The sequence below is a fragment of the Manis pentadactyla genome, chromosome 1 (assembly GCF_030020395.1).
Source record: "Manis pentadactyla isolate mManPen7 chromosome 1, mManPen7.hap1, whole genome shotgun sequence".
Taxonomy (NCBI): Eukaryota; Metazoa; Chordata; class Mammalia; order Pholidota; family Manidae; genus Manis; species Manis pentadactyla.
Window position 1 is genome coordinate 27,876,845 of NC_080019.1, and position 26,452 is coordinate 27,903,296.

The window sequence follows — 26,452 nt, forward strand, 5'->3', positions numbered from 1 at the left end:
AGACACCATTGCAAAATGTACTCAGCACCTTCAGAAAACAATATACTATATTGAATTCCTTCATTCTAAACTTCACATTATACACATTTTGGTATTGTGCACATGTACGTATATGAGTGGGAATGTGGGTTCGCGCACGCGCGCGTGTGTGTGTGTGTGTGTGTGTATGTATGTATGTCTGGTCAGGTTCTATGAAGGGAATGCTAGTAAATCCAAATATCATAAAATAATGTTTATTCCTCACTGCTGCTTGTACAAAATACTGAGGTTTCCTTGGCATCAAAAACATAACTTATGAGTGCAAATTGCCAAGATTTTTGAAAAATGATTTTTTCACAGCCGGCACCTGCTCCTTTTTGTGGCTTAAACCATGATTTTCCTTACTCTCATTAAGGTTTTACAATTGTTCTCTGCTAAGCTATGATAGGCCTTTTAAGGTTATATTATGTATCTTTAGTATTACTGACTAGATTAGATCTAGCCATTGCTACAAAACCTATACAAATGCAGAACTGGTTCCTCATATGGCATATAAGGAGAAGAAAGCATTTTTAATAAACTTGAGGGAAAATACAGGTTTACTCCTATTGATGACAAGTGTCTACCACTACATGGCAAAAGTGATAACACCAGATGATCTAATTAGTCTAATTTTATTAAAATAATAATGAAAGTTATGAAGCTAAACAGATAGCAAGATAAACCTGAAGCTCAATGGGATGATCCATACTTGAACTAAAGCATTTTCTGAGACAGAAAGAGAAAATCATTTATCTAGGGTAGCATTCTGCATAGAAGAAGCATGTGAGTTATGCACTTACTAGAAATGTATTTTTAAAAATTAACTTCCAATGTAGATGGAATCTTTGTGTAAAAGAGATCCTCAAAAGGAATCACACTATTTTATTTTATTGCCTCCTTGATATTGTCCTCATACAGTACATAATTCAAGCTTAGGGAAAGGGCTTTTGCCCATGAAGAAAATAGCCTGGCCTGAGTAAACCCTCAGTAAAACAAGGCACCTTTCCCCCAAAACCCCAAAATGGCCTGCATTATTTATTTCGTTACTTTCATCAATACTTGGCACACACATATTTTGCTACAGTTAATTCATAATGGATTTAAAATATTAACCAATCACTATCATATTCATCGTAGGAATCAATTCATCAGTAGATAACATAAAGATACAAAATAAAATTTTAAAGGAAAGAGAAGATATAAATAAATGATGGAGTATTCACATATTGGAATATTATGAAACCATCCAATTTAAATATAAAACTTTAATGACATGGGGAAAATGTTCATTATATAATACTAATGACAAAAAGCAGGAGGAAAGTTGTGAAGCCAAATTTACAAGAGATAATGGGAAAAAAATTATGCCAATGGCCAACATTAGGGAAACTACTTTTTTCATAGAAATGTAAACACTTGTGAAATTTCAGTGGTAGGCTGTATCAATAGCTTTTTCTTGCTGTTGTCACATATGATTCATATGTTGAAAAATGAAATATCACCCGTAAATTTTGTGTTTGAATGGCTTGAAGGAGGTGTGTGTACTTTTTGAAACAAATATGAAGCCATATTCTAAGTTGAAAACATCATGTCAGGGACACAACTTACTAGGAAGTTAGCAAACTGTTGAGGTCATGTTTCAGTTAAGAATTCTTCTCTTTTATTCTCTTCTAATTGTGGACGCTGTTGCCTGAGTCACATTTCTCTGAACATGTGGTGAGTGTTACTTTTGTAAGGTTTTGGGGGGTAGGGGAGGACCTCACCAACTGACCATGTGAAAATTAAGTGGTCTCGGTGCTGGAGGTGAGCCCAAAATTGACCAGAGGTTAATGTGCTTAAGCTTTAGTTGCAGTCTCTATCATCCCTCCCATACTATCTCTAAGGAAGGCTCTGTTTTCTCTCTTAGTAATTATCACTGACGAACATCTGGCAACTTAATCCATGAGAATCTTCCTGTAGCTCTGAAAGTCAAATTCACCTTGCATTGAAGCACCCTTGAACTTTAAATCGTAAATGTAGCTAGGCTGCTAGCCTGATTCCCACGGGCTCTGATTCGTGCGGACTGCTTTCACTGAAACTAAAATGCAAGTTAACAACTGTGGTGCTGATAAAAGAGATGATCTCTCACTAAAACATCCCACTTCCCTCTGTGTGGCCTGTTTCAACAGATAGTTCTACTGTGTACATTAGCCACAGCTTTAGCCTTATTCCTATCACCATTCTTCAGAAATTTATAACTGTACAAATCATTACCATCTTCTAGCCTTCTCTGAGACATCACTGATTCTTAACCCTTTTTGAATCAAGTCCTTTGACTTTATTAGAAAATGTCAATATGATGTGTTTACAAAATGCCTGCATACAATATTATGATGTTCACAGATCTTTTCAAGTAGATCTATGGATCTCAGTCTAAGAGCTCTTGCTCTAAGTACTAAAATACATAAACAGATTTTGGTAGTAGACTTTTAGAATAGGGACAGATTCCAGTTGAGAGCTATGCTGGTTTTCTGAGAAAATTCTATAATTGAACCTCATTTTTCCATTGATTTATACTGCTCTGTCAGAGATGCTATCTAAGTAACTTATTTTTATGGGAAGACATGATAAAATGATACTCAGGTACAAGCATCCTTGATAAACAGTAACTTTCCAATGTCACATAATCAAGGAACAATAAATTCTCAAATTAAAAAGCTTGTTGGGATGCAGGATGGAGAAATATATGTTAATGGATAAATTCTCCATGGATTTTTTTAAACCATAATTGAGTTTGTTCATTCTTTATCTGTATAATTAGTTCTTAGGAAATCTATCTCAAAATGTCTCTGGATATATGCCATTTATAAGTACTGGGAGGGATCTCTGGTAGGTGATTTGGCAACACTGCTAATAGCTTGCAACTTGAGACAGCAGCAGATTAAACAGAAGAAAGTATAGGTATCCCTTAGAAAGAACCTCAGTGGGGCAAGTGCCCCGAAACACAGAAAATCTTTTTGATGGAAATAGCTATACATAAATACACAGAATATGGCCAACAAACAGAATGAGGACTGAAATAGTACTGGATCAAGAAACACAATTTTATGGCTGTGGTGAAAGTGAGCACAAGGACACTGATGACAGGAGCACAGAAGTGCAAGGGTGTACATACTCTCTTTACAAAAGAAGAAGAAAAAAGAGTATTTGGGTAAAGAACAGAGAACCAAAAGGAACGTGGCTCTGGACCATGCTATAGACGGCTGTGTCATCTAAGGGCTGGGAATTTCTTCCTTATGCAGGTTGTTTATATTTAATGGGCACTGAGGCAAAATGTAATATCGAGAAGAATTTTGATTTAACAAGCACTTACTAAGTGCCTATTCCATAGGGGTCTCAGTGCCAGCTGCAAACGTTATCCCTGAGGAAGACAGTGCCTCCTTGAGGTTATCCACAATCTGCTAAGGAGAGATTAAGTCAAATGCAATGGTCATAGATGGCTATAAAGCAACAATGATTACTTAACACCTACTATGTACCAGCCACTTTGCTTCATATTTTACTTAGGTAATCTAATTTTCTATAATGGTCCTCTGATTTCTATTACACTAGAGAAAAGGGGGGAACCAAAGCAATTGATAAATAGCCAAAGAGCAGTAGGTAGGGCCAGAACTGAGAGCTGATTCCAGAGACCCTACTAAGCAACACAGCCTCTCTGTTTTATAAGACACTCTATGAAACATACACTTAATAAAAGCATTAAAGTCTTGAAGGCTTTCCATGGAAAGGGACATTTTAGTGAGGTCTGGAAGGATGAACAGGTTTTGCCACAAAAGAAAAGAACAAAGATATTTAAGTCACAGTAAGCAGCACCTATGCAGGTTCTGAGCTGAGGCGCTGAACGGTGAAAGAAGTAACTGAAAGAGCCAGTTCAGTGAGACTGTCAGAACCAGGGTCTCCAGAAAGCTGTGTGAACTTCATTGCACAGTGTGACCTAGGAGACATCTGAGGAAGACAGGAATCCATGATTTAGACAGTTCTTTATGGAAATAAAGTTCTCTGTATGTTTGGTGGGGGGGGGAGCAGCTGGAGAAGGGGCAGAGGTAGAGGTAATGCAGGGAGAGTAATAATGGGCAAAAGGAAAGATCTATCGAGAAATTCATAATACATCTTGAAAGGCAATGGTGGTCTAAGCTGAAACAGAGGGAGTGGGCACAGAAAGGGTGGCTTCAACAATGAAGCTGGCAGTACTAGGTGGCTAATGGACATAGGTGGGTTTGGAGAGGGAAGTGTTTAGGGTGCTTCCCAAGTTAATAACTTGGTAGAGACCATTAATACCTAAAATAAACAAGAACAAGGGAAGTGGGAAGAGGGAGCAGTTGATGTGAATTCTATTTAAATGGTACCTATACAACTTTCAGGTGGATGGTTGAGGGAACCGAGCTGGACGGAGCTCAGAAAGAAGAGTGTGAAACGAGCAGCCTGTGGGAGGCAGCTAAAGGCACAAACGTGCCGGGGTTGAGTCAGGAAAAGCCTGTAAAGAGCCAGGAATAGGTACAAATCAGCACAGGAGACCCAAATGTAAGTCTCATCTCACCGACAAGGATCCAAAATAAAGGCAAACTGGAAACAACAAAAGAAAGCTTCAGGAAAGAGGGTGGCGAGTAGCACACACAGATACTCCCTCACAGCCATACAGTATATCACACAGTTCTTTTTCAGAAGTCATTTGCATCAGCCTGGGGTTCAGAGCTCTGATACATCAGGCCGATGCACTCCAGCACTCAGGTAACACTACCCTAGGTATCAGTGTTTGTCAAACTCCACTATGGACATGAATCACTGGGAGGCTTGTTAAAATACAGATTCCAATTCAATAAGCCTGGTGGGGTCCCAAATTCTGCATATCTAACACAGTCCAGGTGATGCTGATACTGATAATGCAGGAACCCCACTTTTTTTCAAGGTGCTAGCTGGCTAGGCAAGCTTGAACAGGAGCACCACATCCAGATCGAAGGAGGTTCTAGTCTCAGTGCTCTGTATGATTTGTGATGCAATTTTAAGACAAGTAGTCAACACACAGATGTCAATAATCAGGCCATGAATGGCATATGAAGTTTGGTATGAGCACTGATGCTTAAGTTCAGTGATCTTTACTTGCAGAAGGCAACCCATAGGAGGAATTTGTAAGTCATCCTCTAATATATGAAAGAGATAGTCTTAATTGTTACACAGATCAGAACCTAGACTCATGAAAGGAAGTTATAGGAAGGCAGATTTGATTTTTGAACTGTTCAACAGAATCCTGACCCGATGAGCAGTCTCTTTGCTCTCTGCGAATGTTTTCAAACAAAGTTTTAAATATAAGATGATCAGAGATCATTTAATCTAGATGAAGAAAATAAGTTGAAGTTTATAGGTAACATGCAGGTTATATTGTAAAATTGATCATTGCACTGAAGACTTGATGACCTCAAAGGTTATTTTTAACTACAGTTATGTTTTATATTCATAAACTGAAATGATTACATACAAATCTTGATTCTAAGAACCAATCTTATGGTCAACTTATTAAGAAAACAAAAATAAAATTTAGTGGGTTTTCTTGGGGGAAGGATGGGTTTGTGAGACACATCAAGACTTTGACTTTATAATATCAGGACACCATACAGGTACTTAACCATGATGTACATGATTAAGTAGCTGCAAATCATCCCATTGACCAACTGAAATCTTGAGAGATCTTAGAAAAGTAATTTGGATATTGACCTCTACATTTATTTATTCAAAATTTATTGAGAAATTAACTTGATGTGAGATCTTAGGCTGGTTATTGAGGTTATTGATGAATTTGCTTCTATGGGAGACTGTGGGACTGAAATGAGGAGGAGAGGGGCTGGGCTGAAAGGTTTAAGCTATTCCTTGTCAAAGTATTTAAGTGTCCTTGAACCACAAGCTGATCAGCTGTAACTGATGAGTCGGCACGTTAGTGTCTTTAAGCATCCCTCATAGCAGCTGATGAAATTGGCAGGAGTTTGGGATGGAGGGTAAAGGGTTTCATGACCTTTATTTATTATAGGATTTGGCTGGGCACCCAAGATCTAGGTTTTACAAATAGATATTGGGAAATATCTTTGATACAACCCAAGACAAAAAAATGAGGCTTGCTTTATATAAAGAAGAACATAGGCTATGTTTATCATAGGCTGATTTTAAAAGATGCATGTGCATGCAAAAGAGTTTGCTTTCTGCCATGAATGGAAACTAATATGAACCTCATGATTTTTTCAAGTGTTTTTACATGTCTGTGTGTGATGTTGAGCAATTATTCAGTCATGTTACATTCCCACTTTCTGACTCAACCTCCAACTGCAAAAGTTAAGATGAAAAACTCTTCTGTGAAAGTAATCATTATAAAGCATTTAAGTATATTTGGATAAAAGACAGTTTAAAAACAAATCACTATGATTTATTGCCATGCCACTTAAGACTGTAACAAGACTTACGTCTTGTTAACAACTGTTCATATGCCTTTATTCCACGACGATGACACAATATATTGTCAGAACAGATCAGCCTTATGTAATACAGTAAGATTTTGATTTAGCACATCATTCACAGTAAGCCATCAAAATATATGATAGTAATCAAAACTCATCTGTTGAAGTATTATCTTCCAGAAGACTACTAAAGATACTCAACATGGAGTTGATCAACTTAAGCCTTTCCATTTTATACTCTTTGCTGAAGCGAGGGTTCTTCCCATGGTGGTAAAGCACCGCAGCCCCTCAGGCACCAGGGACTTGATGAGCTAACCTGGGGGAAGCACGCTCAGCCTCTTCCTCTCTACTTCCCTTCATATGCTGGCAAACCTAGTTGACAGATCGCAGTTTTTAGGACTGAAAACAAAGCAAATCAAACTCCAGTCAATGAATTATTCATGTAATTCCTATTCTTCTTGTAAGATTTCTCTCCTGATATATATAATGTATAGTTGCTGATCTGTGAATACTCTTGAAATTAGGACTGCCAGTCTAGAAATTTGGGAGATAAACACTACCACAGGTATTGTATTTTTAAAAATTAGCATCTGAATTAGGAGATAATAACTTTATTCCTTGTCCAAGTTAAATATGGATCAACAAGAATACATCTTATTTTCCGTATTTTGGAGGGGATTCTTTCTCAAAATTCATCTTTTGTTTATTACTATTAAATATGTAGACATTTTAGTTTTGTCAGAAACTAGGTAATTCCTTACAAAAGCTATTTTATATACATCTCTCTATCTGGGGATGACATTGGAGCTGGTTGTCTGTCAGTCAGTCCAGCAAGAACTTGGAATAACTATTCAAATTGAAAATTTTTTTCTAGGATCTCTTTTGGTTAACAGGAAACTCAGTGTTTAGTGGGATGTTGTGAATTTGACTTATATCAGAGGTGTTACTTCAAGGAGTAATACTAGCTCTTTAAACAGAATTAGATTTTGAACTTCTTAGTAAAATACTTACTAAATGGATTTAAGACCATTGTGAAATTTATAATTTGATGTTTTCCTAAACAGGAGATGAAAAACATTTGTACAGAATTATTTTAAATTTAGCTTAGAAATTACTGAACTTTCTTCATGTGTTCTGTGGAAGACCTGTCTCACAACACATGAGAAGAAGGTGAAGTCTCAGTTTTCTCTGCAAATGGGCAGAGTATCCACAACCTACCTAGTTCTGAGTAGTGTTAACTTATAAAATTAAGTCTGTGACAGGATTAAATACAGAACACAAAAGCTTTTATAAGGTCATATAATATTTAGTTCATAAATATAAAAGCATAAGTAGCTTATTACAGTAGCAAAAATATAAAGATTTCAGCCAAAATTGAATCATTGTTAGTATCATAACAGTTTATGATATGAAAATATTATGTAAGGTCAGGATAATAATGGTGAAGGGGAGCTATATGGCAGAAACAAACTTCCAAAAACAAAACACATTTGCTAATAGCATCCAGTGAAAGGCACATTCTTCATGCTGCAAACTTCAGAGAATGAACACTCAGGAATGAAAGGGTAGCTTATGGTGAGGCTTAGGTGATTCCCATTCTATCCTCTCTTTCCAAATATAGTACAGCAGTACAATGCTAAACATCCTCACTAATGCAGCTAACTTTGAAGAGAAGCAGTCAGAGAAGGTGGTGTTATCTTTTGTCTGTTGTGAAGAGAAGGGCAAGGGAAATAGTTTCTGGGTGGAGTCAGATGAAATGTGGAAATTCAGAAGGGGGGACTGATGCCCTGAGATGAAAGTACTGCCTCAAGGTCTTTACACTGAGTTATAAATAAGATCTGAAACCTATTTTATCTAATCCCTTTTTACCACTCCATGAAGAATGGATTCATACATCTACCAGAGCGAATCCCAGCAAAAGACATTTTGAGAAGAGAGCTGAGCGGAATTCTTTCATCAAAGGTTGCACATTCCGCCAAGTGCTCTCAGGCTCCTTCCTCCAAAAGACACAGAAAATTAAATAGGTTGTAGTATCTAACCTTCAGACTGTAGTTTTCTTTGGCAAACAACTTATAGTAACATAAGAATGAAATCAAGAATTTACCCTTCCCACATCAGAGTAAACAGTAGTCTGGATAAAAACTCTGCATTATGTAAATGATCAGAGAAAAAAAATTAATGTATGGGAATTATGCAAATAACTTCATGCCAAAAAAAGAAAGAAGGAATAAAGGGAAGGGTGGGTTGGGGGTGAGGGTGTGAAGGGGTGGGGGAGAGAGAGAGAGAGAACAAGTGTTGGAAAGAGAAATAACCTAAAGAATAGATGGAAATTTCCCAAGGTACTTCATGTAATAAAAAAGTTTATTTAAATATAAGCATAAAACATTTTTATTAAATGTCTTTGATGTGTTTGTATTAGCTAATTGTTTATTAACAAAATAAAAAATAAAATTAACAAAAATGAGGATGGTTGCTGAAGAGGTGGGAAAACTTATTTCCTCTTCATTCTTAACAGCAAATCGGTAGATACTGTCTGAAATACATGCAAGTGCTTGGCAAATGATTCCATACTTTCAATAACATTTTTTTCACTACTTTAGTGCATTTAGAAAGGTTATATCTTGCATTGATGAAACATTTGCCAAAGTATATATTTTTTCTGTTCCATTTCAATTTTTTCCCATCAGTTTCAAGTGAAGGTATATATCTAAAGTTTCACAAAAACAGCATGTATGATATGACCTCATCTGAAGTGAAATAATACTTATCTATTAGCCAATCATTCCCCAAAAATGCTGCATAACAAATACCCTCAGAATCACAGTGGCTTATAGCAAGAATCATTCACGTCACATCCAAGCATCTGTGGGTTGCCTGGACTTAGTAGTACTTGACTCCATGGCACCAACTGGGTTAAGTCTGCCCCAGGTATCTCCTTGGGCCAGCAATCTCTCTGGAGCATATTCTTCCTGTGGTGATGGCAGGAGTCACAGTGCAAAACCATCTGTACAAGCACATTTGTAGCCTTACAGGTATTTTAATCCTGTTGGTTAGAGCAAGACATATGGCAAAGACCAAATTCAAACGGGAAATATATTCCAACCATCATTAAGCCATGGCAAAGGGATAGATGTCAATTACTATTACAAGGGATAGAACTGAAACCAACAATTCTATCACACCACACATTCATTTATCTACATTATGATATGCATAGAGAGCAGTTAGAAATGATGTGCACTAACAAAATTTTAGATGATTTTAAAAATTTATTCCTTGTTTTATTGTGGGGTGAGGAGCTTTATTTCTTAAACACTACTAAGTATATGTACCTATAATTTTAAAAAATGGCTTTTTTGGCATATAATTCAAATACAAAAAAAGATCACTCTTTTAAATGTATAATTCAGTGGTTTTTAATATATTCACAAAAGATCACCAGTATCAAATTTCAGAATATTTTCATTACACCAAAAAGAAAACCTGTACCCACAGTAGTCACTGCCCATTTATCTCTGTTCCAACCAGCCCGTAGCAAATACTAATACGCTTTCTTTCTCTATGGATTGTCCATCCTGAACATTTCATATAAATAAAATTATACCTTACATGGTCTTTTATGAAAAGCCTCTTTTACTCAACATAATGTTTTCAGGGTTCATCCATGCTGCAGCATAAATCACTACTTCATTCCTTTTTATTGCCTAATAATAATCCAGTGTCTGGATATACCACTTTTGTTTATTCATTTATTATTGGTTGATGGGAATTTGGGTTGTTTTTATGTTTTGATTATTATAAAAAATATTGCTATGAACTTTCACGTGCAGGATTTTCAATTCTCTTAATTATATACCAATAGGTAGAATTGCTGATCCATGTTAACTCTATGTTTAACCCTTTGAAGAAGTACATAACTGTTTTCCAAAGTAGCTACAACATTTTACAATACCATCAGCAATATACAAGGTTTCCAGTTTCTCCAAATCTTCACCAACTCTTATTGTCTCTTTGTGATTCTAGTGATTTTGGTGGGTATAAAGTAATCTCACTGTAACTTTTAATTTGCATTTCCCTAATGGCTAATGATGTTGGCTGCCTTTTTATGTGATTATTGGCCATTTGCATATTACTTATTTTTTTTTGAGAAATGTACTCAAGTTCTTTGCTCATTTTTCAATCTTTTTATTATTGTTATTTATATTCTAGATAAAAGACCCTAGTAAGATATATAATTGCAAATATTTTCTTTTCCTTTCTATGCCCTTTGAAGCACAAAAGCTTTTAATTTTCATCATGTCTACTTTATTTCTCTGTTGTTTCTTGTTTTCTTTTGGTGTCATATCTGAGAACCGATTGCCTAACTAATTTCATCAAAATTTTCTCCTATATGTACTTCTGAGATTTTCATAGTTTTATCTCTTACAGTTAGGTCTTTGATCATTTAAGTTAATTTTTGTATATAGTATAAAGGTCCAAATTCATTTTTTTCCATGTGGATATCTAGTTGTCCTAGCACTACTTGTTGAAAAGAATATTCTCTTACCATTCGATTGTCTTGGCATCCTTGTCAAAATCAACTGACCATATATGTAAGCATTAATTTCTGGGCTCTCAATCTGTTCCATTGCTCTGTATGTCTAAACTTGGTAACCTTACCACACTATTTCTATAGTTCTGTAGTAAGTTTTGAAACCAGGAGTGTGAGTCCTCTGACTTTGTAGTTGTTTTTCAAGATTTTTTTGGCTGTTTCGGATTTCTTGAATATCCATGTGAAGTTTAGGGTCAAATCTCTAATTTCTGAGGAAAAGCCATTTGGGATTGCATATACAATCTTTTAAAGTGATAAAGTTATTTATTTTAAAAAATAAATTCCTTACAAAAATATTAAATATATTTCTTAAATTTTACAGATTTATACTCAACATGATTCACTGTAATGGCTTATCAGTTAGAAGGTGGCTTTGCAAATGCTTTCTGAAGCAGAGTACAAAAGGATATAATTATTATTTTAATAGACATGAGAGAAAGTTAATGTAACAGGGGAAGTGCAGGAACAGTGCTCTAAAAGAGCACAGAATGTGCTAGCATAGGGCTATGCAGGAGTATTCAGGAGATCATGAGTATTCACTAGAACTGTACATTAGGTTTGATGATGCAAAATTAGTCAAAGATAAGTGATGAAAAGATTATGAACCATCAATTACTGATACATCTATATGTTCACATTTATAAAACTTTTAAAATCTGACTCCAAAAATTTAATGCTATAGAATAAATCTCTAAAATATAAATCATATATAAATGAATTAATAAATCTCCTTACCTTTGAAAAGAAGTGATATCTGAGATAGAGTTGGTAGGAAAATCATTAACTGGAAAACCAAATACATAGTTTCAAAAAACTGCTAAAAAGGAAAATCATTTTCCTTATATCACAAGGAGTGCACATTTTTGTCTGCACACTGTAGTCATGATGACAGGTGCCCCAACATAACTACTAGGCTGGTTTAGAACTAAAAAAGTACTCAGCTTCCATATACTAACTCCTTCATTTGGAGATATTTAGGAGTTCCAAGATTCTTGACACAATTAGTGCTATGTTTTTTAAAAAATCATTTATTCATTCGTATTTAGGAGTCTAACGAGAAATCAAAGTGATGGCAGGTAATTATATAATATGATGTGTTTATAATTGAAACATTCCTAGTAGCATAGGCGAAATGGTAACTAACACTGAATTCCCACTTGAATTAAGGAAGAAAGCCTTACTGAAGGGTGGCGTTTGAGCTGAGACCCGAGAGGAAGCTACTGAGATAGGTGAAGCAGGAACCGTGCTTTGAGAGAACTCAGCCTGTGCCAGCAGAGACGTGGGCAATACTGGCATTTTCAAGAAACTCTTAAGTGTTCACAAGAGCGGCGTGTTAGGTTTGCTGGCGCAAAATGAGCAGAAATGATGAGATGATATTGGTTTTGAGTGCCATGCAAAGAACTAAAATTTAATTTGATGGACTTCCATTGGAAAATTTCCACCCAAGTGACATGATGGGATTTATTTGAAGGACCCTCCTGTTAGTGGTGTGGTGAGGATGGATCAGAGGAGAGGGAGGCTAGAGGCAGGAAGACTAGGAAAAGGTGTGCAGCATAAAACAGACACGGTCTAAATCAGAGTAGCAGCTGTGGAAATGGACAGGGAGACCCAGGTACAAGAGATTACAAAGGTAAAATCAGTGGGACTTGCTGGCTGATTACATATGAATCAAGAAGGGAAAACAAGTTGTCAAGGAATAATCTTCAATTGTCCTGCTCCTTGTTATGAATTTAAAGGAGAGTGATATTTGTATTTTAAAATGCATTTATAATTAATAATTAAAATAGATAAAAATATCAGAATCCTTTGGAGATAGGGATTACATGATATTAGGTATATTATATTAAGTGATATTAAGTAAGATATATTTTCTGCTTTTCCTTAAACCCAATCATAAACAAAAGTAAATGTACCTGAAATGATACATTGTGGATAATGGAACCATACAAGGTTGTTCTCACTGTGTACATACTCACTGTTTGCCATCTGTACCTTTTCAAAATGCTTAAATAATTATGATATGAGGAAGGGGATGAGATGAAGAAATGAAAAATATAGACAACGAAAGCTGCCTCGTGCCTATTTTATTTTAATAAAAATCACAAGGCAAACAGTCCATCTCTCAGGGACAATGGCACCCATCACAGATATCACATACGAAATAGTTTGTGGTCAATACAGTCAATACTTTCTGGAATTCTGAGAAATTCTGGTCATGTGTGCCAAACGGGTTGATTTTTTTTTTTTTTTTAGTAAAATGCGCTGGAAGATCCATGCATCAGTATAAAGCAGTTAGGCCTCATGACCTCCTTCCCACTCACTGACTGGCAACAGCACGTAGGACTAGTTTCATTGAGTAATTTCCTCTGGCTTTCAACATTTTATAGCAAACAAAAAATACATGTTAAAAAAATTAAAGGAAAAGAAGGTATTCCAATCAACTGTTAAAAATGCTGGATTAAACACAGTTGCACAGGTCATTTGCTGGGAGATTTGGCAGAGTCTTTCCTGTGCTAATGAGAGCTGTGACTGACGAGAGGGAGGTCAGGGGCCTTGCATTCTCCGTGGGGCACAGTGAAGGTCTATCTAGTGGGCTTCTAGAGAGCTGGGACAAGACTACGACCTGGTAAGTCAGTAAGACAGAACATATATGTTCATTTTATTTATTTGGGTTTCATGTGGTTGGGTTGGGTGCAGGGTAGGAATGCAGGATGGAGATGATCCGGTAAAAGGGAGCTGCTTAGGAGTTGGAAGACAGTAGTGCTTTGAGCCCTTGATACCTCCAGCAGGTTGAAAAGCAAAGAGCATATTCCAGCCCTGAGTAGAAATCTACATCTGAAATTGGAGACCTACACCTTGAAGTGTGCTGTGTAAAATATATTAAAAATAAAAAATTGGTCCATATGCCAAATCAACGTGTGTTCATCCCAGTGAAGATCTGCCACTGAAAGTGAAGATGAGTGTGAACGTACAGGTTTTTTCCCCAGGTTCATATGACCATAGACTCTATCATTAAACATTTCATAAACTACATACAACTTTCAAGTCAGTTGCAATTTAATTGGCCAGAAATCAGTATCAAGACCAGTGAGAAAAAGAAAACTACTCAAAAGCATGGGAGGCAAGAGGCAGGGAGACCTCTTGACAAATGTTTGCTTTTCCGTCTTTTGAACTGACATAGGCCTGTGCATAATGAAAATCATGGTAATGTAAAATTTTATCGCCTTTGTTTTCTTGGAGTTGGAGAGACAAATCTTGTACACACACGCTCAGTTTCTCCCCAAAATAGCCTCATTCTTTTATTTGGTGATTCAAAACATTTTTAATTCAAATCATCACCACATAACCTAGGCACAATATTAAGCATTTTACAAGCAAAGTATTTTACTGATTTTCTTTCCAATTGCCAAAGAGTATGATAAGTGAATTGGTTAAAGGATATACTTCTGTACATAAAAATACCCATGTATTTATACAAGTGTATGGAACAGAGTTTAAAGAGAATAAAACCAGAGCATCACAATAAATAGGATGTGTTCCTACAGGACAGCAGAGCATGCTTTGTCAGGAAGCTGTCAAGTCTCTTTTTTTCAAGGTGCTTTATATTCTTCTGAGCTAGGCTCACATTTTCCAAAAGAAAGATTAGGGGTTAGTAATGACCATATCTGAATGATTACTTTAAACATGTTGCTTTCTATTTGCATCTCCAATAGAGAGGTGGAAGATGTGATCATTTACTTTCAAAAAGTCTTTGCAACATACCAAATTCTATTGATTTCCCACTTCAGTATTTTAAAATGCAGAGTAGTTTAAGTTCCAGCACCATACAAGAATGAAATACATGAAATGTATTTTTCTTTTTTTTTGTCAGAGCAACAATATTTTATATCATCTTTGTTCCTCTGGCTATAACAATTCTGTTTAGAAAAATTTAACAAGCTAAAAATAGTTGATCTAGGTTGTCATAAAAAAGAATATTAAATACCTTTGGTAAAAATAGATATATTTAACAAGATTAGAAAAGCAAACAGATATAATGTCAAAAGGAGAATATAAAAATGTACACAATAAAACAAGTAAACCAACTTAAAGATAAAGTGAAGATAAGGCCACTCGTCCTTTCCGGCTGGTCTCTTCCAAACCGTAAATGTAAGTTCTCTTCTTTCCACCGGTAGAAATTTTAGTAAGAAATATGGAAAATCCAGTCTTTCCTATCATCATGACACAAACTTAATCCATTGCAACATAGTTCCTTTTTAAAAGCCAAGTCTGTAGAACATAGAACACTCTGGTTTATATATGTGAATGCAAGAAAAAAATTCCAGATTTCTGTGATTTTTTTAGGCCCAGAACATGGAGCTTTAGAGTTAAGCAAGGCAACAGAATCAGGTGCTCATTTGCAGTTTTTTCCTGCACTGACATCAACCTAAACCATATCAAGACAACTGAAATATAGAACACAGCTAGCTGAGTAAGTACATGTTGATACTCTGGGAATAGCTAGTGATCTACAATGTTTAATTATTTCTTTTGTCCACGACCAAAGACCTTTTCTCCTGTCATTTGGGCCTCCTCTCAAAAGAGCTGTCGCACAAGTTCTAATTCCGTTTGGTGTCTCCTCTTCTAGAACACACTGTAAATCCTGAAGACAAAAGGTCCCTGAAGCAAACAACTGAGATTATGGATGGAGATAATGCGTAAATTCTCTAACAGAATCAGCCACTGAGCTGGGCTGCTCAGGGAGAGGGCTGCACGTGGGGAAGGGGTTATCCTCCCGTGTTCCCTCTGCATACACAGTCACACTCCTCATGGTGCTCCAGGGCCACGTCAGTGAGAGATTTATGCAATCCCCGGACACCATTCTTTGGTCTCAGCTGAAGGACCTGAAAGGGAAAAATGTTAGCCATCTGTCAAATCACCCAATGTCTGTAACTTCTGATTTCATGCACAAGTAACATCTCAGACAAGACTGTTGGGGCCAACAAAAACTTACAAATGTTAGTTATTTTCCTAGTGAAGGCATTATAAACACATTCCCCCAACCCTTGAAAACATCATAAATGATCATAATTTCAAGAAAGAAAGGACATTTTAATACCAATGATTTGGAAGGATGTTGCCTCAGATTACTAACAGTCCTTAAATTGAAAGACTCCCTGTGCACTCTGTGTTTCTCATGCAACGACAACTAGAGGGAATTTCACCTTGATTCTGGAGCCCCTACTGCACAATTCATTTTTCTGCTGGTTGGTTTATTTCATTCATTCATTCATTCACACATTTAACAAGTATATTTGTCCTTGAAGCAATACATACAAGTCCTGCAATACTGTGAAAAGAAACATGATCACTCTACAGCTGAGTTTGCTCAATTATGCCACTCATTAATTTTCTTGGCTACCCTTCAAGTCCTCTATAAACTTGATGAGATGGATTAGATGTACTTCATAGACATCAGCCTCTGTCACAGCTAACTTTCTGCAGCTGGGTCCTACTGGGTAGTATATGGAAGTTTGGCAGTAATAACAATAATGCCTCTATTGCATGAAGTTATTTTCATTTGAGATTCTTGAGATTCTTAATAAGAAAATAGCAAAATATATATTGACACTAAACATATTTCCTTTTAACTGTGACAAAAGGATATAGCTATGTATTTTATTAAAGATTATCTCAAGTACTTTACAGAAACTACCTACTCAATGTGTATTATATTTTATTTCTTATAACAGAAATGATAAAGTTTCAGAAATTGTGTTTGTTTTAGATTATGAACAAAGAGCAGACAGAGCACATAATAATATGAATTTGTCTAGTTCATCTGTTCTCTGGATATAACACATAACTTCAGAGAGCAACTTTTAAAAGTTACCATTTCTGGAAATTTTAATTAATCCAAAAAGGCACAAGTCAGGTCTTATGACTGTTCTATTTGAAGATTTATAAAAGAAAAAGAGAGGCTGTATACCTTATTTGGAGTATGTGGTCATATCAAAGGTTAATTAGCTAACATTTTTTGAATTCTTACTGGGTGCCAGGCACTATAATAATGTTTTTACATACTTTAACTCATAAGAATTCTATGAAGTAATTTACAATTATTATCCCTATTTTACACATGAGTGAATGGAAGCTTAGTATAAGTGACATAGCCAGTATCTGTACTTTAGTCAAATATGAGTTATTAAAGGTAGAATGATAATTTTATAAAGACCCAGAGTACTGCTAGTCATATGTTCTATTAATTTAGTAACTTTCTTCCTAGAAAGATAAAGTGCAAAGTCTTGTGTAACTCTGAGAAGCAGTCAACTTTTTAAGTAGATTTTCTGTCTTTTACATTTTATGATTCCAGAATAAAATTTACTGAGACTATATTATTTTAATGTGAAACTCAACCAATGATTATTGAATATGATTTTCTGGGTCAGCACTGACTTACTGTTTTTGAGCCAGTTAAGAGTAAAACTACTCTTAAGATACTGGTTCTAAGCCCTCTTATCCCACTTTTGTTACCAATCGTTTCTGGAATGAGGTTGGGTGGATAGATAAACTGCAATACTGGCATAGCCAATGTCTTTAATTCCTATCTCTACTTGTATATACTTTCCCAGTTGGTGGGGGAAAAAAAAAATTACTATGGAAGGTCAAGGTTAGAGAGGCCACCATAGTTATACAGTCCCAAGTAACACCCAAGCATGCCAAGCTACAATCCTACAACCCTTTCCTCTAGCAGCGCTTCTGCCAAGATGCATACACCAAATAAGAGCGCCCCACCTCCCGGCTCCGCCCATCAGTCTTTGTCCATCAATGCTTGCAGGGATTTAAAAATAGCAGAAGAATCTCGTAATGATCAAGTGATGTTAAAGTCTTGGATAAAAACTTCTAATACACAGTGGGGGGACATCATCAGTGTTTTCCTTAATAACACAATGAATACAACAGCTTATTATTCAGGGAAGCTGGTGTATGAGAGATAGATGAAAGAGAGAAAAATTAGAACTTCTAAGCTCTGTGTTTGCTTCTACCTTCTCCTCGAGGTGGCATAATCTCAGACTGAAAATTTGAAAAATGGTGATCAAAAAGAATTTTTAAAGCCCAAGATGGGTTTCACTTTAAATGAGTTAAGTGTCTAAATCCAGACTAATGGTATCATGACAGTCGTTTTAGAACTATTTTATATTATGTTTAAAAAAATTTATGTAGGAGTAGTACTGGACTCAGAAATTATTTCCAAAGTATAGGAAGACAAAAATTTATGCCTCAGAAATGATAAATTATACCAAGTAAACAATCCTGTTTTCATAGGGCAATTTGTCAACAAAAACATTATCACAGGAAAATTAATAATTCCCACAAAGAATTGTTAAAAGTAAGACATGATTGTTATTTCAGATATTTGTGCAAAATGTGGAGTGGGTAACTTTATATTTCTACAAACACGTATATTGGAGACATTTGTGGGAAACTTGCACTAGATGGTCATCTAATTAGATAAACATCCATAGCTGCAGGTGTGTACACATACATAATGCATCAACCCCACCCAAAGACTGGACAATAATGGGCTTTTCTGGAAGGCGAGTGAGTCTGTACGTACTGCCCGTAGAGTCTCCCCACATAAGAGTTTTAACTGAGACTTTAAAACAGATACTGCATGCTCTGTGGCAACTTTCTAAATAACGCTAAAATTAATGTTATTTGAAAAGAAATTTATAAGTATACGATGGAGGGGGCTTCCCTTGGCCTGAGGGTTTAGCTGACCAAAAGCATGATATGGACTCAGCAACTGGTAAGTTCATTTTAAAAAGCTAATATGACCAGTCTGAGTGGGTTTTGTAGCTCTAAGAATCATGATTATAAACCCAAGACTTGTTGGTTGAATCAGGTCCCCAAGTACACTTTGTTTGGTAAGGGTTTGCTTTAGAAAATTCAAACTGGAATGCTTTTAGGTGGAAAAGGTTTATTCTAGTTTAACTCCTATTCTCATCACATCCTTTCATATATGCCAATCAGCTCTAATATCCGCCTTATCTTTAAGGCATTTTAAGTTTAGTCTGTTTTAGAACTACCATACTAAGGGTTTTTTCCTGGATTCCCAATTCACAGAATAGCAATATGGCCAGCTTTTGGGCACAGCCTGGCTGGAGCTCCTTGAGCCACTAAACTCATGGTTATCTCTGTCCTGAAACTGGAGTAAAGACTGCTTCCAGCACAAGGGACTTTATAAGCATGTGATGTAGAAATGAAAGTAGAACATGACGAGTAATGGCAGTAAATAGCCCTATTTTTAATCACATACTGGTACTTTTGGAATGTTACCTTCTAAAAATTGCAGTCTAGTAATTGTCATGGAATAACACAGCTAGGAAAAACCTCAGAAATGATCATATTTTACCCTTATTGTTACAGAGGTTAGATATTCTGCTGCCAGTCACAAGCTAATGGTAGATCTAGGATGGAAACAGGGTCTCATCTTCTGAAATCGAATGCTTTTTTTCCCCACTTTATAATCTGCCAACACAGTATCAGCAAAGGGCAGGACTACCATGTCATATGAAGTGCAGTTTATTACCCTGTGTAGGTTTGGACTACCTAAAGGGTAAGTGTTTCATTGATGTTTTATTCACATGAAACCATCATTTTATTTGTTAATTTGCTGTTTATTCTGTCTGATTCTTTTATTTAGTAGGAAAAATAAAACCTAATGAAATGAACTCATATGGAAATGAAGTCAGATGGGCCAATTTGGCCTTGGTATAATAATGTAAACATTTGTAAAAAATAAATGAGTCATGAAGAAGGGTTGCCTCCTAATGTATAAATGCTCCATGGCACTGCTGGAGAGGCAGTTGGGTATAATGGGATATTCTAGCCCCAGTGACACTTTGGAGTGTATTAAATTATAGGATTCCCAAAGCTCTGAAAAACAATAATGACCAACATTTAATATTTTCCTTAATTCCACAAAATAAAGTCATAAAAGGTTGAAGAATCCATAGAAAGTTTAACGTGCTATTCAGAACAACATGAACAATTCAAAGATTGGTGTAACTATGAATATGTCTTGGGATTTATGTGCCTGTACTACTCCAAATGGAAAAATAAATATCAAAGGTCTCCTTTCTCCAAAATAGACAACGATTTATCTTCAAGTTTGTCCTTAAAATGTTTTCCCTTCACAGTCTGAAAAGTTTGAGGTTGAAAAGTTTTATTTCTCCCCCATCTCCAACAGAAGAACACATTTTCTTTTTTGTACAAGATATAATCTTTCTAAATCCTTAATGTCTGGGTTTTTGAGTTAAAGGTCTTAATTTCAAAAAATGAAAACATGAGCTATTTTGTGAACCTTGGTTAGCTTGGTTATTTTTTTTCATGAGTGCGACACCTCTTTTTCCAACCAAAAATTCATTTCGGATACATTGATTTGTTATTTTTTAAGACACAAAAACCCCAAAAGAACCCCAAAAGAAAACTATATACCTACCTCATGGTATTTTTTAGTGACTTTGCTTGGGACACATTGACACTCGTTGCAATTGTGAAGACAGCAGGCGCAGTTTCCACCGCAGCGCTTAACCAGGAGGCAACCTGGCCAGAAAATGGTATCGGTTCTCTTTAGTTCTTCCCTTATGGACACTGAGAAGTTACGAGGTGTGCAGCTGTATAATCTTACCTCCTCTTTTAGAAGGTTCAGATCCACCACTACATGGCAAAAAAGAAACGTAGATGTTCATGCTTTGAGCCTGAATGTATTTCATTAAACTTTGTTCATAAAGAAATCTCGCTGTTTCATGAAAAATAACTCTAACAATATCCCTTCTTATTTTAACTAGGTTTTAGGGCTGTGCAGCTCCCAAGCTGGACTTTCATTTTATAGTAAACAAAGCTTCATTATGACTTAGTGACCAATAAAGAGATGCCATTGTGCATTATTAAGAACAGAGCCAACAAAATAGTGGAGAGCTATAAATAGGAAACTTTATGGAGTAAAAGAGGGTTACACCTTTTAACCTTAGTAAAAAAGTATACAAGGAGAGCATTGGAGTGAAGGATAGAATGTAAAACCATGAATGCTTTGATTAAAAAACAAATGCAATTTAAAAAATGATCGCAAGCTCATGCAATTAATGAAGAACAACTTACAGATCTTTGTAGACAGAACTTTCTATAATCTTTCTGGCAAATATCATCAAACATAAAAAAAAGGAGTGAAGAAAATGCACTTTTGAAGACAGCTAAGTAGACCATGAGTGAAAAAACCAACACATTTTCAAAGAGGGGAAGTTGTTGGAAAGCACTGCTTCTGGTTCGTTGAGTAATTTATGGTCCTTGAAATTTAGTTTATCTAGATTCCTTGAGCCTTCTATTCTTCTCCTTCCGAAGGATGGAAGAACTTATTTACAATTGTCTCTCTTCTTTTAGCAAGTTGGTTAACTATGTTGTGCTTTATTCTTTAAAAGAATACCTACTTGTGAAGACCAAACAAAATATCCTTTCATTGGGCTGCTGCAGTAAATTCTCAAAGAACCATTGTTTTCAACTACCAAATGATGCTTGCCTCAGTTAAGTTATATCAAAATAACATGTCATGTTTAATATCAATTCATACATAACATATGAATAGTAATTATTAGGATAAGCATCTCTAACATAATTTTAATTTCTGCTTTATAGCTTTGCCTTTTTTTCCCCTAGAAATGTGCAAAGAAAAGCAATTCTAATAAAACTGAAAAGTTTTAGGAAGCATACAACTCAGCAGAGCTCTTTTCCTTCCAAAATACTTTATTAAAATTTAGGAATATTTCTAAAATATAATAAATTTGGTTAAATACCTTTTCATGAACATGGGAAATGTTACAAATAGGGATTGAAGTAACAGCAAAAAGTATTTTCTGGCTAAAGATGGCTTCAAATATTAATAACTATGTAATTCAGTTTTAATAATTAAGTGCCAATATTTTTAGTAACTGTAAGATGGCAAGGAAAATAAGAATCGAATACTTGTTTTCTTGGCTGTGTTTACTTGTATATGTAATCGGGTTTTTCTAAAACGTCAGAGGGAGCAAATGAAGACATTTTTAGAGATATATCATAAATGATGCACATGCAAATGTGGGTTATAAACACATGCAACCTGTGTGGCTGAACAAATGAACTTGGTCAAGTATAGGGAAACTTAAGGAAATGCTGAGTCAGTAGGTTCATTTCAACAATTTATCCAGCTAAAAATTATTTTTCCCAACTCAATGGAAAATCACTATATTGGAGTATTTAAAGATTTCCTTTTCTTCCGAAAAATGATCCTGTAAAAGTAAAGCTTTTAAATAGTAAAAGGAAATGAGTTCATTCTTTTGAGTGCCATAAAAGACCAACATATCGCTGATAGAATTAACGAGATAATTGGGTTAAGCAATGTCACATATTTTACCTGATGTCATTTTGCTGAACTAGTAGCATATGTACATATTGCTCTTTCATTGTTAAAAGCTATATATGAGCTTATTGGAATATTTTCTCTAGGAGTTAACCTCTAGGCAAGGCTGGAGAAAATCTAACACACACACACACATAAAAAGCCTGTTGCCAAAATTTTCAGTGCTTACTTTAAATTTATACTTCTTTAGAATGTGAATGAAGGCCTTAGGTTTCAAAGGATATTCATCTACCTCAAATAGTTTTAAACACACTATTTCATGAAACTAGTAAATGAGACCATATACATTCACTTTAAAATGTTTACTTAACCACAATAAACGGTTAGATAGATTTCCCAAGTGGCCTAAGTTATGATACCTGCTACAACGTGAAAATTTAAACACACGTTCAACTTAGCTTCCACTCATTTATCATGTTTGACACAAAAGTCAAAAGCCTTTTTTAAGTACTAGTTAAACCTGACTTAGAGAATACGGTATTTTTTTTTTCTGCAGTAACAAGGTATGAATGAAAACCCTGAAGCACAGGAAGAAAGGGAAAAAATAAAGAAACAGAAAAACATTAGGCTAAAATTACATTAAGGATTTTAAACTTGTATCTTATTTTAAATATATGCTTCCTATTTCTAAGGCTTCACAATCAGTTAAACTTCATTAAAATAAATCATGTGACTAAAATTTGGTATCATAAATTCTCCATTGTTCAGAATTTCTAGGAAAAAAAAAAGAGAGATAAAGATCACACTCCAACACATATTTTTTATAACCTAAGTATAATATATGAGTTTGTCTCTGATAAATATTTATGAAGCAAAACAGTATTCAAACTGTTGTTTGCTTTTCATAAAACACTTCATAAGACAGTACATGCATTAGTTTGTCTTTCTAAAGAGTGAAAATTTTGAGTAGGTCATTAATAAAAGTTGTTATTTCTATTGCAAATTGTCTTGATCAGATTCATCAATATTGAACATTTTACTAAGAAGGATAATACTGACAAAGAGAAAAATTATGGTCACATTTTACTTTGTTAGCTGTTCATGCTTTTAAGATATTCAGTCCAAGGCTATTCTATTACAGTAATGCTATCTGAGGGTGGTCTTTCTAAGATGAATGTGGTAACACTGTGATATGTTTATTCTCTGGAAAATCTATTTCGATGTCTAATTAGAAGTTTTTACACGTTTTACTCCTGGTTCCTTTGTAGAAAGAATCTTGGGAGGGCAGTTGGTTTTGTCTATATAGATGTTACCCCACACCTGTATTTTAGTTCATGTAAAGTTCCAAAAATATACAGTGCTTTTCTCACACTTACTGTACACTTAAAAAGTTAATAGTTTTGGCAAACTGCAAAGGGCTTCAATTTAGAAAGTGCTAAATGAATATTTGAAAGATCTGGCTCAGTGCTGGATGCTTTTAAACACATGCTACCCTCTGGCCAAATTTTCTTTGAGCACCAGGTGAATTACAAGCAGGAAAGGCATGGCTGGAAAGGGGATTAGGCTTGAATCCTGAGATCAGCTGTCATAAAACTAGATCTGAGTTTAGAATCCGGTTTACTCCCTCTGCTTCTTATAGATCAACATGATAATCAACTTCAAATTTGCTAATAAAGGCTCTATTCATGGCTGTTTCAGCTAGCCTTGCAGTTCTTCATTTTCCTGTTCCTAAGTGGGGTGGAAGTTATTCATCAAGTTATTCATGAGTTATTCATCAAGATCAAATCTTATAAATATGTAGCAGCTTTCAGCATCTGGACAGGATTTGACTGCTATGTACTTGAACACTGATTTCAAATATTGCCGAAAGAAAACCACGTCTGCTGTCACAGCAAAATACCATGGTTGGACAAGTCTGAACATGACCTGCTGAGATGAAAGCTCCTAATCCAGAAGGGTGGCAACTCTTAGTGGGAAAGAGAGGAATCGGGTTTCTTTCTGACAAGATTGAGAAGAACAAGTCTGGTGCAATCTGCCCCTGTGAATCACTCAAATTAACTTGTTCCTTCAATATACGTTCTCCAGACCGTCATTCTGCCCTCTAAGGTGTGCCTGGGTAGATGTCAGTGTTTCTGACAGACTGAAATATTTTTTTTGAGTGGTTGCAATTACCCAGTTATTTCTATTACAATTCCATTTGTGTCTGATATGGGTACCTTCCAATTTTAATGTTACCAGTGGGGAGATTAGCTAACCTGAGACAACATTCAGTTGTTATTTCCAATTTCTTGACTATGTGTAAGTTGAGTTATCAATACTTTCATTCTTGAAGGGAGATATGCTCATATGGTCAAATATGATAATTTCAGAAACAAATGAATACAGAGGAAAATTATCATGGTTTGGGTTCCTTTAGGTCATTATTTTCTTGTTCTAAATCCTATCTTGGAAGCTACTACCTCTATTTGTGGTAAGCTATTGTTATTTTTCATACTATTTAGAAAAGTTTGTGGGCTTAGGAAATGGAAATTGATGTAATCCTGTCCCATGAGGACATGGTAGATAATGACTGTGCTAGAGCTTCCCCCTTTTCTAGCTCTAAACCTGGTTTAGCAGCTAAGAAATGAATCTCTAAATCAATATACCCCTAACATAGGTTTGGATAAGCAGTATTCCTTATGAAATTTGAGGACTTTATCAAATTTTTGAATTAAAGAAATGATGAGAATTTTCAGCAAAAGTGTTTCTTTTCATCTTCCAAACCCATGTAAATTATTAGGTGCTTCCTTTTGTATGCATGCTTATTTAATATGGAAATATGCTCAGACGTTACAAAAATGGATTATTTAAATATATCACTGAAGAATTTTAAACTCTACTCATTAGCCAATGGCAGAAGAATCTGAAACATGAGCAGGTGAGAACATTTAATGAGGTTCTAATCTGAGTTTACCTCTGGATTTTCTTCCAAAAACAAAAGCCTTGCCAAGAAGTTGCCAAGTTGGTCTGTATAGATCTTCTAAGTCCAACTGCCATCTATCTGGTTCAAGATACCGGATGAGGTCTTCCAAGGTGCTGAAGGCAGTGACAGCGTTGTTAAGCAGATCCAGTGGCAAGGCTGAAGGGGGTAACACTGAAGGACTCACAGCTTCTGTGATTTGCTGAAAGTGAAATGAATCCTCTGTTAGCTGCTGTTGAAAGGAAAATGCACTTCTTCTGGATTTATGAAGTTGGGCAGACTAAGGCTGAGAACACACGGGAAGCAAAACTGCATTCAACCCAAATTAGAAGTCATTACATTGCAAAGACTTACTGGAGATGAACGCTGGTAGATTTTTCTGTCTAGTCAATGAAAAAGACACTTTTATTACCACTGATTATGGTGGATGCGGGTATCTATCATTTAACTAAAAAGGCAAGTGTCTCCATGGTTCTATTACAGACTTTCAAGGAAAATTATAATAGTTTACCAAGTTTTCCTTTATTTTCATTTTACATTTTCTTCAGTCTGGAAAATCACCAGGTAGGTATGCAAATAAGTGTCAGATGAATTAAAAATTTAGTATAAAATAATTAACCCATAAAGAATTAAAACAAAATATAGGTAAAAAGCCTCTGACACTGGAGAAGTTGTTAATCAAGATAGAAAACATCCAAACCATAAAAGATAACTGATAAATTTGCCTACAATTTTATTTTTTTTAATAAACAGGATTAAAAGACAGACATTGGGACATCACCTTGGCAAACTATACAGCTATCATAAGGATTAGTATCCAGAATATACCAAAAAAAGAGACAAACAATAAAAAATGGGCGAATTTACAAGAAGCTTGAATGGCCAATAGCATAGGAAAACATGCTTAAAATTCATTTTTTGTCAGAGAAATGGAAAACAAAATGAGATACTATTTATCATACAAAAGAGGAACTACTCTTACATACATGAAATTGACAAGCATTTAAAAAAACTTTCAAGGATATGGG

At 35.4% G+C, this 26,452-nt stretch overlaps 1 protein-coding gene across 7 annotated transcripts in view; it reads right to left on the reverse strand.

Annotated features, from left to right (window-relative positions):
• Positions 1 to 14,364: 14,364 nt before the first annotated feature.
• PDGFC (platelet derived growth factor C) overlaps positions 14,365 to 26,452 on the reverse strand; it is a 203,986-nt gene continuing 191,898 nt past the window's right edge. For 6 of the 7 annotated variants that reach the window (XM_036887857.2, XM_036887856.2, XM_036887861.2 and 3 more), the window contains 3 exons: positions 25,419 to 25,626; positions 20,576 to 20,793; positions 14,365 to 15,974 (listed from right to left, as the gene is read on the reverse strand). In XM_036887857.2, the coding sequence (XP_036743752.1) occupies positions 15,858 to 15,974; positions 20,576 to 20,793; positions 25,419 to 25,626 (543 nt within the window). In that variant the 3' untranslated portion in view covers positions 14,365 to 15,857. The remainder of the gene's footprint in view (positions 15,975 to 20,575; positions 20,794 to 25,418; positions 25,627 to 26,452) is intronic. The other variant, XM_036887860.2, reaches the window with a different exon arrangement.